Raw genomic sequence first — 16,570 nt, 5'->3', positions numbered from 1 at the left:
ATTATTTTTTTCTATCTGTTTATTTACATTCATTATTTATATAAAATTATATATTATAATATTATTAATATTATATTTTTTATAAATAAAAATTCTAACATTTCTAATAATAAGTGACATTAAACTAACCTAACATATAGTTCCACTGGTTATTCAGTAATGGAGGGTAGGCTTCGTTTTGCGTCGCGTAAAATTGAAAGTACGTGATTATTATAATTTTAAAAACTGTTAATTGTGTAATTAAAAAAATGTATAAAAAATGTAAATACACTTTATATAAAATTATAGTAATTAATAATTAAAACAAAAATAAAAATATATAATAGAAAAGTAATTCTAACCTGAATAATGTATTAAATTTTATTGCTATTTCGACAATCATTTTAATGTTCATAAAAATTTTAAATAAACATTAAATAATTATAATTTTAATAACATAAACAAATGTCGGTAATATTTCTTTAACAAAAAAGAAAAAAGAAAAAAAAAGACAAGAAACAAAAGGAATATGAATTTAATGCAAGACACCACCCAAATGCAGTTGTATTGCTAAAAAATGTTTCGAAGTCGAAGCTGGTTTGGTGGAGGGCTGTGGAAGCCCAAAAATCCTCATTCTTTAGAACACCTTAAGTATGTATATATATATATATGTGTATGTGTATATATATAAACTATATGTAAACTTTTACTTTTTGTTTATTATTATATATAGATATTTATACCATGTTCTTTCAAAAAATCAAACAGTATCTGAAAATAATAGAGGCTTATTGGTAGAAACTCTTCGTTCCATAGCTGAAATTTTAATATGGGGTGACCAAAATGATAGCAGTGTATTTGAGTAAGTTTTTATAATATAATTGCTATTTAATCATATTAATAAATTTTTTGTATGATAAATAATAACTGTATATTCTTTATTAGTTTTTTTCTGGAAAAAAACATGCTTTCATTTTTTTTACGTATAATGAAGCAAAAATGTGGAAGCTATGTATGTGTTCAATTATTACAAACTTTAAACATTTTATTTGAAAATATACGTAATGAAACATCTTTATGTAAGTTTATAACCAAAATTATTATAAATTTGTTTGATCACTTTTGATAAAATTTTAAAAAGATATATGTTTTCAGATTATTTATTAAGTAATAATCACGTAAACAGTATAATAGTGCACAAATTTGACTTCAGTGATGAAGAAGTGATGGCATACTATATCAGTTTTTTAAAGACTTTAAGCTTGAAGTTAAATGCGCATACCATTCACTTTTTTTATAATGAGGTAAACGAGGTACACATGATAATCCTCTGTGTCTATTATTTCACTTTTGCTAATCTCATACTCATTAATTTTAATAATAATTTTTTACTATTTCTTCCCAATTTTAATGTTATAATATCTATATGTATTTATAGTTAATTTACTCATATGCTTTTTATTGTGATCATTTTCATTATCATTATCATCATCACTTAAATTCTGCACTTGATATATAAAAAAGAATGTGTTTTAATTTCTAATTTTTTTATCAGCACACCAATGATTTTCCATTGTATACAGAAGCAATTAAATTTTTTAATCACTCAGAAGGAATGGTTCGTATAGCAGTGCGAACTTTAACATTAAATGTATATCGAGTAGAAGATGCTTCTATGCTAGCATTCATAAGAGATCGCACTGCTGCTCCCTATTTCAGCAATCTTGTATGGTTTATTGGTAATCATATTATAGAGCTTGATACTTGTGTTAGAAATGATGCTGAGTAAGTTATTATTTAAAAAAAACATGACTTAAATAATTATATCAAAAAGATATTTCATAATATATATATATATATATATACATATATATTTCAGTCATCAAAGCCAAAATAGATTATCAGATTTAGTAGCAGAACATTTGGATCACTTGCATTATTTAAATGATATTCTTTGTTTAAATATATCTGATTTAAATAAAGTTTTATCAGAACATTTGCTTCATAAATTATTAGTTCCATTATATGTTTACTCACTTATGAAACACAAAAATCTTCTGTGCCAAAATCAGGTATGTTTTCAATTAGATCTAGAATTACTTGATATGATAATAATTTAAATTTGATTTGTTTATAATTAATAGGAAGAAAGAAAACATGTGAGCATTGTTGTAGCTTTGTTTTTACTCTCTCAAGTATTTTTAATAGTCTCTCATGGTCCTCTTGTACATACATTAGCAGCAGTAATGTTATTATCAGATTTAGAGACAATACAAACAGGTGCAAGTAAAGTACTTGAAATGTATGGTGATATTTCATCAGATAAGCCAATTGCTTTTTCACCACCAAAAGAAAGTTTAGAAAAATCTTTAGAAAATTTAAGTGAATCATTAACAATGTCAGATGAACTTTGTGAAGATGAAAATAATTTAGAAAGAAAAGATAGTGAGAATGGAAGTGAAGAAATTTTAGAAATAAATCATGCCAGTACATCATTTGATACTGCTTCATCGGGAGATATGCCTATACTTATGAGTCCAGAACAACAAGAAATAAGCATTCCAACTGAAGATTTAGAAGAAATCAAACACTTAAATGTTACTGATGAAGAAAAAGAACAAAGATTAGCACTAGAAAGTCCCTTAACACCTCATGCTCAAAAAAATGTTACTGAATCATTATCAAATAAGCCGTTTTTAGAAACTATTTTAAATTCTTTATTCTGTACAGAAAATGATTATGCCGCTCTATTCGCATTATGTTTATTATACGCTCTAGCTAACAATCAAGTAGGTAAAACATTTTACAAATATTGTATGTAATAAGATTTTATTTTTGTTTTAATTAAATAAATTTTTAAGGGCATAGATCGTAAAACTTTGGATCCAATTTTATGCAATTCACAAAATTCAACGACGAATTCATATAATGAAATTTTAATAGATAGACTGATTCATATTATAACATTAAGTTGTCAAACAAGTGAGTCATTTTATAGAATGTTTTTTCTAATTTTTTACATAATAATCAATAAATAATATTTTTATTAGATGCAAGAGTAAGACTTGTTACTTTGGAATTGACAATTAAATTGCTAATACAATTAGTAATGTCAGAAGGACAAAGCATGTTAAAAGATTCACATTTGGCAGCAATTCAAGCAGCCAAAGAACAAAGTACATCATTATTAAAAAATTTTTATAAGGTCTGTTATTATCAGATACTAATTTTTTTTTTTCTTAAATATTAAAAATCATAAAAAAAATTTGATTTTATTTTTAGAGTGAAGATATATTTCTAGATATGTTTGAAGATGAATATAGCGAAATTCAAAAACGACCTTTGAATGTGGAATGGTTAATGATGGACAGTAATATTTTATTACCGCCAACAGGAACTCCAATGACGGGTATCGAATTCACTAAAAGATTACCATGTGGAGATGTAAATATTTTGAAGATCAAATTTTTTATTTTATTATTAATATAATGAGTTATTAAACTAATAAGAAACAAAATTAATGTTTATATAGGTTGAAAGAGCAAGACGCGCTATAAGAGTATTCTTTTTAATAAGAGATTTATCATTGACTCTTAATATGGAAGCAGAAACACAATTGCCATTAACGAATCCAGCTAATTGTATTCAAGTTGATAATGTTCTTGATCTAAGTAAAAGTTACTTTGTTTTTTATATTCAAATTAAATATTCATTTATACAAATATTAAATTGTAATTATTTTTTTATATAGACAATAGCGATTTAATCGCATGTACAGTTGTATGGAAAGATGGTCAGAAAATTCGTCGTTTTCTCGTCATAGATGTAGTACAATTAATTCTCGTTGAACCTGATACTAGTAAACTCGGTTGGGGTGTAGCAAAATTGGTAGGATTTCTGCAAGATATCGAAGTCGCAGGTGATAAAGATGATTCTAGATGTTTACACTTAACAATTTATAAACCTTTAAGTAGTAGTACTGGCAATCGTGTTCCACTATTATCAACAAAATTCATTTTCGATGATCATATAAGATGTATGGCCGCGAAACAAAGGTAAGCTTACGTAATATAATGAATATTTGTTATATTTCATTTTGTATTGATTTTTTTTTATTAAAGGCTAACAAAAGGACGAATAAAAGCAAGACAAAAAAAAATGACTCAAATTGCAAGATTGCTGGACATTCCTACAAGCATACCGCACGCTACAACACCACCAAATTATGCACTACGTGGTTTTCGACATGAACGTAAGAGATATTATTGCAAAAATAAATAAATTTGATAAAAATTATAAAAATTAACATTTTAGTGTAATTTTCAGGATTAATAGGACGTGGTTCAAGATCAAAAGATCATCAATCGCGTCCAATGTTCACAGTAAATAAAGTTCCTGGATTCGCAGCACAAATGCGTAGAGAAAATATTACTAGACCTACCCCCGGTCTTTCATCATCAATTTCAAAACGCAGCGATACTATTTCAAATGAAAAAAGTCACGAAAATGGTTTACGATCTCGAGATAATTCACCAAAAATGCCAAGACCACGAAGTGAAGAAATTCCTTTAGAAGATATGCGGCTTCGAAAAGCATCTTTAACTTCTAATGGAATAAATATATCACATATATGCCAAGAAAAAAAAGATGGTCAAATTTCTGCTTGTTCTACTAATGGTGAGTCATCAACTGTGATTAGAAAACATTCTGAAGAAACATCATTCACCTGTCCACAAGAAGTGAAACCACGAAGAAAAGGCCAAGTGGAAACAATATGATTAAAAAAATAAATTTTTAAAAAAAACACGAAATTTTTTTTTTAAATATTTTAAGAAAGAAAAAAATAAAAATGTAAATGCAGTATTAAATTAAGAAAAAATGTTTGATTAATATAATAAAAAATTTTACTATAATTAAAAATTTTAAATATCTTGTGTTTCGTAATTATGTTCGTAAATATGTTTCATTTTTCTTTTCCATAATAATAAAATAATATTTTATTTTAAATTAAATTAATTTTAAAATTAATTTTGTAAAAAAAAAGTGATATATATTTAGTAAAAAGTCAAGTATATAGGTGAAATTAGTTTTCTTCAGTTTTATGCTATGTAACATAAATATTTTGTACATACATTATATCTACATACGTATATGTAAAATGTATGTTTTTGTTATTTAAATATTATAATCATTCATCAGATAATATTCAACAATTATGCAACAAAAATCATATATTTAATTTGTATATATATTATTATTATTGTTGGAAATTTCTATAACATAAAATAAACACCAATAATGAAATAAATATTTTCTTATTTTCGTAAATATCATTCCGTATACTGTAAAATATTATTCATTAAAAATATTACGCAATCCAGAAAATCACTATTTTAGATTTCTCAATAGTGATTTTAAAATTTATATTTTTTTTAATTCTATAAACAACATTTGAAAAATTTTATCATCAAATTGAGACAATTAATGCCAAATTAAGATTAAAATTGGTATGCAAAATGATTACCTTAAATGCATTTCTTATTATAAGTTAACTTGTATGCATAAGTTATTCATTCAATCAAAAGAAATTAATTCTGCTGTTTCTGGTTTCGAATCCTCTTTTACTTGGGAAGATTCATTTGATGCAGCTGGTAGAGAAGTTGGTGGTTGATATTGTAATTGTTGTCCTTGAGATACTGGAACTTGAGTTATACCTTGCATAGTTGGTACACCAGGTGTCTGAGAACCTTGTATTGGTGGATTCGATGTTAAAATCGATCCAGTTGTAGTTCCAGATGGTATTTGAATTGTTGCTGATCCTTGGGATGAAATAGGTGTATTTGAAACATGAGGTTGCATCGAAGATCCTTGAGGACCTGGCATTGAAGATGATTGTTGAGGTCCCATTTGCAGACCTACGACTTGTCCTGGAGGACCGTGTGCTCCAGGTCCCATTTGTGCAGGTGATGGACCCATATGACTTTGTGGTACCTGAGGTATAGTATGAGGAATTTGATTTGGTGGTCCTGGTTGTGTAATTTGTGGACCCTGATGCGGCGGCATATGCACTGCTGTTGATTGTGTTTGTGTCATATGACTTGGTGGAGGACCTTGTTGCGATGGAGGTCCCATTTGATGTCCACCTGTCTGCTGAAGTTGCGGTATGGGATTTGTAATTTGAGACATCTTCAAAAAAAAATATAGAAAATAATTAAATAAAATATATGAATCAAAATATTTTTTAAATTATATAAAAAACAAAGAAATATTTTTTAAAAATATTGAAAACAAATATATATAAATGTATATAAATATATTTAGAATTATACTAACTATTCCTGGTCCAGAAACAGAAACTCGACCCATCGCCTCATGTCCCTGGACAGGATCAGTTGGTTGTTCTTGATTTGTTATTGGTCCCATTACGTGAGGTGGCATAGAATTCATTGGTGGTATATTATAACCTTGCATGGGATATTGTTTCATAGAAGGTTGCCCATATATAAATCCTTGATTAGTTGGCGACATAGGATTATAGTTAGTTCCTGGTGTTTGATACTGAACGTGACGAACAGGTGAACCTTGAGATGGTCCAATAAAACCAGAAACTGCTTGATAACCACCTAAATCATATTTAATGTAATAAAAATTATTTCATATTTAATTCAATTTACTTTATTGAATTTATATGTATACCCATTATATATTGTTGCTTTTGTTGTTCTTGTCTCATTTGCATTTCTCTTTCTTGTTCTTGAATTTTTTGTAAAGCAAGCTGACGTTGATATTGCAAATATTCTTGTTTTTTCTTTCTCATAATTGCCAATTTTTGAGCCATCAACATTTGTCTTTGTCTTTCAGCTTCTTCTGCTTGTCTTCGTAATTTTTCTCTATGTTCTTCTCGTAAAGCATCTAAAGCAGCTCTAGCATCTTTCATTTGTGTTAATTTATCCTGAAGACCTTCATAATATACTCTACTATCATCTTGTTCTTGAATGTATCTCAATAATCTAAAAAAATTTATTATATGATAAAATTTTGTATATGTATAAATTAAAAATATTCTTTGAAACAAACCTGGAATGCATAGCAGTAATATTTAAAAACAAAGTTTGTACTGAACTATCATTAGCAATTGATCTTCCTCTTGATGAATTACTTTTCATTCTATTAACAAAAATTTCAACTTGAGAACGTAAAGCATTAACAAATTCTTCCATTTGATTATCAACTTCTCCATTCTGTTGTTTTGTGATTATAACTTTTTGTGGCATTGGACTACTTATATTAGGAGCTGAAGGACTTGTAACATCTGCTCTGGAACTATGCTCTTCAAGTGCACTTTGTCTCAGTTCCCAACGTTTACGATTCAAATATTTAGCAAGTTCTGGATCAACTTCTGCTTCTTCTTGCTGAAAAATAAAATTTATAATACATTTATAATATATATAAAGTATTTCTTTTATCTCGCAAAATAAAAATACAGATTTAATATATCAAAAAAATGTTTTTACAAAAATTTGCTTTACAAAAAAACATTATGATGCAAATTATTTTTCTGTAAGTTTTTTTTATAGTGAAAAAGATTTTAACATAAATAGAGCCAATTTAATACAATTTCAGATTTCAATTTCAGATTAATCAATTTATTTGAATATTTTCTATAAAATATATTATTATTATTTATTTTGTCTATTATCTCATTTATTAATACTTATATGTTCTATAGATTTTAACTAGAAATAGTAGCTAGTAAAAAAAAATTTGTGTTTTCTATGTATTAGTACAAAGATTATCTTACTGAACTAGAGTCAATCATAAATTATTATTTTCTCTTGAATTAAAATATTTTCTAAACCGATATTAATAATAATTAAGTATAAATAGTTAATAATTTTTTATAAAAATTTTGCGAGATAAAAAAAACATCTTATACATATATTTTTTTTTAGTTTGTGTTTTTGTAAACAAACAGGTGATGGCGGTGGTGAAGATGTTCTCACAACACGTGTATTAGGAGGATTTATTTTTGCTGCACGATTTCCTCTTTTTTTTTCTTTCTCTTGATGTTCTGCTTCACTTTGACTTAAAGCTATAGCAAGATTAAGTTCTTCTTCTTCTTGCAACTCAGCTGCTGTTTTTCTAGGAGGTACCTAATAAAATAGAATATTTTTATTTTATACATATTTTTCATTTTAATTTTCATTTTTAATTTTTAATTTTTTTATGCAATTGCATACTTGCTGTTGTTGAGCTAAAGAACTGTTAAGATATTCAGCAGGTAAATCTGCTTCTTTAATTTGAGCTGTAGATGGTCTATAAAAATAAATGAAATAATTGAAAACAAAGTAAAAGTTATAATATAATAAATAAGTATAATATAATAAAAGTTATAATATATTATAATAAAAATGTAATACTTACTTATTAAGTTGTTCATAACATGCTTCACAAACTCTAACTTCCTTTTCAATTCCAAACTTAGGCAGTGTAGATACTTTACTTGAACACTGACTACAAAATACTTGACCACATGCTCTACAATGATGTTTTCTTTGTACCATTCCAAATGATACTCGACAACGATGACACACATCTCCATCTGCCCATGCTGGAGCAGTATCAGCAATAAACATAGCATCACTTTCTTTCAAAGTAGGAAATTTATGTCCTTCAGCTTTCATTATGTTAAGTGTATCCTAAATATTTTATTAATATTAATATTTTACATTATTAAAAATAAAATACAACATATAAGCATTTTTATTTAACATACTTGCACTGCTCTATATTTAGGACTATTACGAAATGCATGAGCCCAAGCTTGAATCAATTCTAAAGTTTTAAGTTTAACATTTTCATGTGTTGTTGTTTTTACTAACTCTTTAAGTTGTTCCATATATTGTTTGGTACCAATTTCATCATGTATCAATGTACCACAATTTTTGACACAAGATTCTAGAACCTTAATAATAAAACAACATGTTTGTAATATAAATAATAATAAATAAATAACAAAATATTTATCAAAGCATTAAGTTTTCTTACCAATAGAGCAAATAAAGCTACATGTGGATTTGCATTTGTCATTTTCTTTTTTATAGCTGCGAGTGCTGCTTTTGGTCTGTATATGTAAAAATATATAATATATAAAATTTGATTTTTTTTTATTAATTCATATAAATATAATAAGATATTAATAATATAATAATAATTAGATATTATTATTGTTATCAATAATGGTGAAAATATATATAAAAAAAATTAAGAAGGTTTAAATAATTTTCAATTTAAAAAATAACTTTAAAAATATATACATTTTAAAACTAAAACATTGTTGTTTCATCATTACATTAAAAAATAGTAAGGTTAGCTTTAGGTTAAATGATAAATGATTCACTTACTGCACGTCTCCTTGACGTATTAAATCACATATTTGGAGTATTGCTACCCAATCAGGTTCAAGATGCAAATGACTCGTTGCTTTATCTAATAAAAAAATTAATATAATTTGACAATCGGACATTTTGTTCACTTGATATAATGAAAAAAATTTACCTAATAATTTATCAAAAGTAAGCGAACTACGAAACATTTTGCTTAAAAATGATTTTTATTTAGAATTTTCTTTAAATGCTTAAACTTTTCCGAATATTTTTGTATAACCGACAATTAACTCAATTTAACAACTACTATTTCGTACACAGCACTGCTGTTCTACTAACTGACTGTAATATAGTAAAATATGAGTATTAGTCACGTGATTTGTTCACGCAGATTATAATCGACCAATGCAATCGATTGTGCGAGAAACGAACGAGACAATCGATTTGATTTAGTAAATTTTTAAATTTTCAAAATATATCAAAAATTAGAAATCAAAAATTATGATAAAATATTTGTAATTAATTCAAACAATATTACAAACAATATTACATAATAAGAAAAAAAATTTTAAAGCTTTAGAATGATAATCTATGTTGTTATTATCAGTAAAATAAAAAAAAATTGTAAAACTCTTTTCTACTTCATCAAAAAATTTATTTATTTATTGATATTTGCAAAAAATCTAATACAGACACACACAATATTTATACACATTCAATAACAATTTTAGAAATGCTTCATGTTTATCATTAAATCGTAATAAACGCGTTATGTAGCACTTCTTTTTTTTACTTATTTAAAATAAGTAATATTTTAACATAGATATCTTTCTATAAAAATTATAGAAAGAAATAAAGATAATAAATGAGATGTTTTATATAAAGGAAGGAACAATTAGAATAATTGACACATAATTATATACAAAATTATCTTTGCAAAGTTAATTTTGTACTGTATTCAGAATATGGTGCTGAGGTTTCTATATATGCACATAAAATTTCATATTATGTTATAAAGCGTTTTAAAATAAAGTGTTATTATAAAATTATGAATACGTAGTCGCATATAAAAATGTTCAAATATGTATCACAAATTACTGAATACAGTCGAATATTGCATACAAGTCCCTCAACCAAAAATCCCAATTTTCACAATATATGATTTTCCAACGACTTTACGATTTCATAGCGAAAAATCATAAGAAAATTCTAGTTATATTTTTCAATAATTATTACGAATTAATTCCTATACATAAATCAATATAGACTATAATTATTAATTGCCACAAGATGACTGCTGAAGATCTGAATATTTTTTATGAGATCTTCCGTAGCCATGTTATGCATATATATATTTAAATATATTCTAATATCTTTCCTTCAAATATAATTATAAAACAAGATAACGTAAGAAATTATCCTGAGAGTTTACTGTCCTTTCGAACTATTAAAACTTTCTATCGAGATAAAGAAAATATTTTTTAATAATTCATAAACTTTAAATTTCTAGCAGACAAATTAATTTTTTCTATTGGAATCTTCCATTTCTTATCCCAATTCTCAACATTATCTTCCAGCGCAGATGCACACATTGGTAATCGTAAAGTACGTTCGCATCTTCTCGAAATCGACCAATACAAGTAGTTTTGTGGACATTTGTACATATAAGCCTGAAGATTGCCATTGAAATCTCGTTTGCAATTATAGAATATGTTGCTGCAACCTAATTTATAAGGATAATGACCCTCTTCCGGACAAAATGATTCGTTTGACACTTTTATCTAAAATTGAAACATATATATTTTAAACAAAATGCATATAAACTTATATATATATATATATATCAAATTGTTTAAAATGGTATACTCACAGGAGATACTTCACTCTTCTCCAATCTTCTATAAAATCTACCAATTGCTTTACTACTAGTACAAGGTTTAGTGGCTTTACTTTCAGACAAACATTGCATTTTTTGTTCATCGTAAATTTTTCCCTCTGGACAGCTTAATACAAGTACATTTATCTCCATATTACCTTCAATGGTACATTGATAAAATAGATTGCAGTATTTTGGATGTCTTCGGAAACCTGTTGGACAGATTAGTGCTATCTGTTCGTCAGTTAAGTTTCCGATTGGACAAGGCGTTTGAATAGAAGGTTCCATGGTAGAAATCGATATTTGTGTAGTGGATTTTTGAGATTCTGTCGTTGAAGTCGATATTTCAGTGGATTCAGTAATTTGTTCCGAGCTGGATTCCGTATTACTTTCAGTAGTTCCTGCAGAAGTTGATTCTATCGTTATAGTAGAACTAGAATCTGTACTTACTTCAGTTGTAATAGCTTCTGAAGTTGATTCTGTGGTTGCTTCTGAAATCAATTCGGTAGTTGTTTCGGTAGTAGATATTGATTCTATAGTTGCTTGAGATTCACTAGTTGTTTCAGATGTTGATTCTGTAGTTGCTTGAGTCGTGGATTCACTAGTTGATTCACTAGTAGATTCTGTAGTTACTTCAGACATAGTAGTAGTTTCGAAAGTGGATCCAGTGATTGCTTCAGATGTAGATTCCGTATTTATTTCAGACGTAGATTCGGTTGATACTTGAGACGTAGATTCTGAATTTGATTCAGTTGTGGATTCTGAAGTCGTAGATGATTCAGATGTTGACTCAATTGTAGACGATTCAGAGGTTGTTTCAGATGTAGATTCTGTTGTTGCTTCAGAAGTAAATTGCGTACTTGATTCTATAGTTGTGCTCGTTTGCGTCGAGGATGAAGTTGTAGATTCAATTTCTTCAGTTGTTATCGACTGTGTTGTAAATTCAGTAGAAAATGTTGTTTGTTCTGTACTAGTAGACGAACTCGACGTAGGCATTTTACAATCTCTTGGAGGATAGACTGATTCGGGATAATTACATACGTTAATGCTAGGATCAAATATAGTTCCAGGTGCACAATCGAAATAATATACGTTAAAACCATTCCCATTATCGACGCAACGATAGAATTTGTTACACTGTGTTGGATGCGGATAGAAACCTGGTTTGTTACAAACTATGATATTGTTAGGATTTTTCGAAGTACAGTCTGAAATACTTGATTCTGTAGAAGATATCGAAGAAGTTGAGGATACAGAAGTTGAGTTTTCAGTATTCGATGATTGTACTTCCGTTGTACTCGTACTTGTAGGAATTAGCGTACTGTTAGTAATTGAACTAATAGTAGTAATAGTAGAACTACTAGTAATAGTAGAACTACTAGGTGTTGTTAAATCAGATGCTGCAGAAGTGCTTGAAGATTCTTGAATATGATCTTTATTGTCTGAAGAGCAAGAAGTTACCTGGTCAATATAATTACAAGTTTGAAGAATTTGATCCCAAGCCGTACCAGGTGCACAGTCAAAGTCATATCGTTGTAATCCATTTTGAGAATGTACACAACGGTAGAATTTCGTACAATCGTTTGGATTTGGGAAAAAACCTTCTTCTGAGCATTGCGCTGTTCCAGAAGATGAACTGGTTATAGTAGTTCCTGATGTTGGTGTAATAATGCTCTCCGGTGGCAAATATGAAACGGATATTGTAATACCTGGAGATATTGATTCAGAATTGGCCGTAGTTGTTTCAGATATAGGTGGTATGGTGGAAGCTGATTGTGTAGATTCAGAACTAGTACTTGTTTCAGATGCAGTGGGAGATGATACAGTAGTTGTTTCTGGGTTAGATGTTGCACTGCTCTCTGGTGGCAAGTATGAAACAGATTCTGTAATACTTGGAGATATTGATTCAGAACTGGTTGTACTTGTTTCAATTGGAAGTGACGTAGTAGAAAGTGATATTGTAGATTGAGAACTCGTTGATTCAGATGTGGAAGATGGCAGAGTAGGTTGAGTGATAGGAATATTTGATTCAGCTGTAGAAAACATAGTGGATGGTGATACTGTTGATGTAATAATTGTTGAAATATCTGTTTGTACGTTGGTTAACGATGTAACATCAGATGATGATGTCGATGAAACTGATGGACTAGTTAATATAGAAGATGTTGTGCTGTCCGATGATATACTTTCTGTTTGTATACTTGATTGACTAGAATTGCTATTAATTTCATTTTCAGATGAATTTGATTCTGTAGTGACCATAGATCCATTACAACTAGTAACGAGATAATCGTGATTACAACTTTGAAGAGCTGAATCCCAAGCAGTACCAGTACCACACTGGAACTCATACTTGATAAATGTTGAGCCATTACCGACACAACGATAGAATTTACGACAATCTTCAGGATCAGGAAAGAATCCTTCTTGAGTACATTCTATTTCAGGAGACGTACTAACTGTTATGGTCGCCGCAGTAGTAGTAGATAGTATATTTACAGGAGGTAAATAGGATATTGATTCTGTAACAGTTCCAGAAGAAGTGGATCCGGGTTCAATTGTCTGAGTAGTAAGAGAAACGGATGAAACAGTGGATGAAGATGTTTCTTTAGATATACTAGATGCAGTAGTAGTAACAGTAACATCGTGGTCAGTTGAATCTTGATCTGTAGTAGTGCTCAAAGAAATGGTTGACTCTGGATAAGAAGTGACTGAAGAACTGGATGAACTAGATCCCCCTTTACAATTTGAAACGAGGTAATTATGATTGCAACTCTGAAGAGTAGAATCCCAAGCAGTACCAGGACCGCATAAAAATTCATATTTAATAAATGATGAACCACTTCCGATACAACGATAAAATTTATGACAATCTTCAGGATCAGGGAAAAATCCTTCTTCGGTACACGTACCAGGAACGTTTGTGCTTCCAGGGATACCTAAAAGATACATTAATAACTAAACACATATAACTTTTATAAATAAGATATATATATATAATTATATTTATAAAATATATTATTTTAATAATCATAAAATAACATTGATAACATTGCAATACCTGAAGAAATATTAGGCGTGCCAGAAGTACCAGAAGTAACAGATATATTAGGTGCACTAGAAGTATCAGCAGATTGAGATGAATTAGAAGAAATAGGAGAACTGGAAGCACTGCTAGTGATAGGCTCACTAACAGAAGCAAAGGTCGAAGAAATGTTTTGTGTAATAAATGTGCTAATAGATAAGGGATAAGGAGTATTAGAAGTTCCTAATGTTTTTGAAGTCACAAGAGTTTTTGTACTAACTGTAGTTTCAGTAGTTGAAAATTCTGAATTATTAAAAATTTCTGTGCTCACTGCAACTTTAGTGACTGTAGGTTCTAGAGTGACAGGTGATTCTGTACTAACTGAGACTTCAGTAGTAGGTGGAGATTTTGGATTATCAGGAGTTTCTGTGCTAAGTGTAGAAGTAGTTAGAAGTATTGAAGTGCCAGAAGATTGTGTGGCTTCAGTAGTGACAAAAGATTCTGGAGTATCAGGAGTTTCTGTGCTTACTGTAGTTTTATGAGTAACTGGAGGTACTGCAGTGCTCGAAGATTGTACTTCAGTTGTGAGTGTAGATTCTGGATTACTAGAACTTTCTGTGCTCACTGTGATTTTAGTGATTATTTCTGGAATGCCAGGAGATTCTGTACTAATTGAAGTTTCAGTAGTGAGTGGAGATTGACTACCAGGAGTTTCTGTGTTCACTATAGGAATAGTCGGAGGTATTGAACTGCCAGAAGATTGTGTAGCTTCAGTTGTGGGTGTAGATTTTGGACTACTAAGAGTTTCTATGCTCACTATGTTTTTAGTGGCTGTAGATTCTGGAGTTGCAGGAGATTCTGTACTAACTAAGGTTTCAGTAATCGGTGGAGATTCTGGATTACCAGGAGTTTCAGTGCTCATTATAGCTTCAGGAGTAACTGGAGGTATTGGAGTGTCCGAAGATTCTCTGGATTCAGTTGTGAGTAAAGATTCTGGAGTGCCAGGAGATTCTGTACTAATTGAAGTTTCAGTAGTGAGTGGAGATTCTGAATTACTAGCAGTTTCTGTATTCACTATAGGAGTAGCCGGAAATATCGAAGTGCTAAAAGATTGTGTAGTTTCAGTAGTGACAGAAGATTCTGAAGTATTAGGAATTTCTGTGCTTACTGTAGCTTCAGAAGTAACTGGAGGTACTGAAGTGTTTGAAGATTGTGTGGTTTCAATTGTCGGTGGAGATTCTGGAGTTTCTGTACTCACTGTAATTTCAGTGGCTGTAGATTCTAGAGTAGTAGCAGGAGATTTTGTATTAACTGAGGTTTCAGTAATCGGTGGAAATTTTGAAGCATGAGTTTCTGTGCTCACTGTAACTTCAGAAGTAACTGGAGGTGTTGGAGTGTTAGAAGATTGTGAGGCTTCAATAGTGGATGGAGATTCTGGACTGGCTTCAGGTTCTGTGGTCAATGTAGCTTCAGATGCTGGAGGTTTTAGACTAGTAGGAATTTTTGTACTGAATGTGGTTTTAATCATGCTTGAAGTTTCTGTACTTATTGTAATTTCAGGAGCGGCTGGAGTTTCAGGTGTGTGATGTGCACTTATTGAAGATCCAGATACAATGGTCGTTGTTAGTTTAGTATGTGTGTTTGTTGTTTCAAATTGCCCAGGCGTGTTTGGAATTATTGTTGCAGTGCTATTTGATCCATGCGTGCTGAGTGTTGCTAAAGAGTTTAATGAACTCTTATTGTTATCTGTACCAGTATTACCAGGAGTTGGAGTAGTTGTTAATTTAAGTGCAGTAGTGCCTGTTCCAGTAATAGTATTAGTATTAATTATATTAATGTTTCTATATTTACTTGTCTTGTTATGTGTAATGGATGTTTTGACATACCAATGGTTTGAGAAGAATTTGAAATCTCATTTGATGAATCTGGTCTTTCAGGCGTTCCAGGTGTCCCATGTGTTCCAGATGATTCTGATGTTTCAGAAGATTCAGTTGTGCTTGAAGAATCTGAAATTTCAGATGTTGTAGATGTTTCAGGCATTTCAGAAGTTCCAGGCATTCCTGGGCTGCCAGAAGTTTCAGGAGTTCCAGGTGTGCCAGGAATGCCAGATGTACCAGGACTTGCAGGTGTGCCAGGACTTGCAGGTGTGCTAGATATTCCTGAAGAGTCAGGAATGCTAGGTGTGCTAGGACTTGTAGGCGTGCCAGAAGTTTCAGGCATGCTAGGTATTTCTGAAGTATCAGATGTGCCAGGAATTCCAGGTGTGTCAGAAATTCCAGGTGTGCCAGAAGTTCCAGGTATGCC

General features: G+C 29.7%; 3 protein-coding genes across 17 annotated transcripts in view; 1 reads left to right on the top strand and 2 right to left on the bottom strand.

Moving 5' to 3' along the window:
• The first annotated feature begins 129 nt into the window (after nt 1-129).
• On the top strand, nt 130-5,000 carry LOC102674680 (protein CLEC16A homolog). Of its 5 annotated transcripts, none has more exons than XM_031508290.1 (14): nt 130-630; nt 713-841; nt 925-1,058; nt 1,135-1,292; nt 1,535-1,764; nt 1,859-2,051; nt 2,124-2,768; nt 2,841-2,961; nt 3,030-3,184; nt 3,262-3,423; nt 3,512-3,650; nt 3,731-4,034; nt 4,101-4,231; nt 4,294-4,392. In XM_031508290.1, exons 1-14 carry the CDS (start codon nt 557-559, stop codon nt 4,296-4,298), a joined length of 2,580 nt encoding a protein of 859 aa, XP_031364150.1. In that variant the 5' UTR covers nt 130-556; the 3' UTR covers nt 4,299-4,392. The 5 variants fall into 5 exon arrangements, with proteins under 5 accessions (XP_031364150.1, XP_031364147.1, XP_031364149.1 ...); XM_031508287.1 differs by having other exon boundaries at nt 131-630; nt 4,306-5,000; XM_031508289.1 differs by having other exon boundaries at nt 132-630; nt 748-841; nt 1,135-1,283; nt 4,306-5,000.
• Nucleotides 5,001-5,051: 51 nt separating this feature from the next.
• LOC102674994 (hepatocyte growth factor-regulated tyrosine kinase substrate) lies at nt 5,052-9,738 on the bottom strand. Its single transcript, XM_006610931.2, has 11 exons — nt 9,538-9,738; nt 9,384-9,468; nt 9,028-9,103; nt 8,756-8,944; nt 8,404-8,678; nt 8,220-8,295; nt 7,953-8,132; nt 7,057-7,391; nt 6,676-6,989; nt 6,313-6,602; nt 5,052-6,165 (listed from the first exon to the last, which is right to left on the bottom strand). The coding sequence occupies exons 1-11, from the start codon at nt 9,572-9,574 to the stop codon at nt 5,554-5,556; spliced, it is 2,469 nt and encodes an 822-aa protein (XP_006610994.1). The 5' UTR covers nt 9,575-9,738; the 3' UTR covers nt 5,052-5,553.
• A 725-nt stretch (nt 9,739-10,463) lies between these two features.
• LOC102679649 (flocculation protein FLO11-like) overlaps nt 10,464-16,570 on the bottom strand; it is a 17,978-nt gene continuing 11,871 nt past the window's right edge. For 3 of the 11 annotated variants that reach the window (XM_031508274.1, XM_031508273.1, XM_031508276.1), the window contains exons 6-13: nt 16,153-16,311; nt 15,614-16,066; nt 15,267-15,409; nt 14,711-15,113; nt 14,303-14,599; nt 11,823-14,180; nt 11,236-11,729; nt 10,464-11,146 (exon numbers count right to left, since the gene is read on the bottom strand). In XM_031508274.1, coding sequence (XP_031364134.1) covers nt 10,847-11,146; nt 11,236-11,729; nt 11,823-14,180; nt 14,303-14,599; nt 14,711-15,113; nt 15,267-15,409; nt 15,614-16,066; nt 16,153-16,311 — 4,607 coding nt within the window. In that variant the 3' untranslated portion in view covers nt 10,464-10,846. Of the gene's footprint in view, nt 11,147-11,235; nt 11,730-11,809; nt 14,181-14,302; nt 14,600-14,710; nt 15,180-15,266; nt 15,410-15,613; nt 16,067-16,152; nt 16,312-16,570 lie in introns of all 11 variants that reach the window. The other 8 variants (XM_031508283.1, XM_031508284.1, XM_031508280.1 and 5 more) reach the window with 7 other exon arrangements.

Source organism: Apis dorsata, unplaced genomic scaffold, assembly GCF_000469605.1.
Source record: "Apis dorsata unplaced genomic scaffold, Apis dorsata 1.3 scaffold_82, whole genome shotgun sequence".
NCBI classification, from domain to species: domain Eukaryota; kingdom Metazoa; phylum Arthropoda; class Insecta; order Hymenoptera; family Apidae; genus Apis; species Apis dorsata.
Note: the sequence above shows the minus strand (reverse complement) of the source record. Positions and strands in the feature narration are given on the sequence as shown.

Excerpts from the sequence above, each read along its gene's own strand:
- LOC102674680 (XM_031508287.1), top strand. The coding sequence starts at position 557 with ATGTTTCGAAGTCGAAGCTGGTTTGGTGGAGGGCTGTGGAAGCCCAAA. Across the intron at positions 2,769-2,840 it reads ACGCTCTAGCTAACAATCAA|GGCATAGATCGTAAAACTTT; the intron begins GTAGGTAAAACA and ends TAAATTTTTAAG. Across the intron at positions 2,962-3,029 it reads AACATTAAGTTGTCAAACAA|ATGCAAGAGTAAGACTTGTT; the intron begins GTGAGTCATTTT and ends TATTTTTATTAG.
- LOC102674994 (XM_006610931.2), bottom strand. The coding sequence starts at position 9,574 with ATGTTTCGTAGTTCGCTTACTTTTGATAAATTATTAG. Across the intron at positions 8,679-8,755 it reads CTAAATATAGAGCAGTGCAA|GATACACTTAACATAATGAA; the intron begins GTATGTTAAATA and ends TAAAATATTTAG. Across the intron at positions 8,133-8,219 it reads CTTTAGCTCAACAACAGCAA|GTACCTCCTAGAAAAACAGC; the intron begins GTATGCAATTGC and ends CTATTTTATTAG.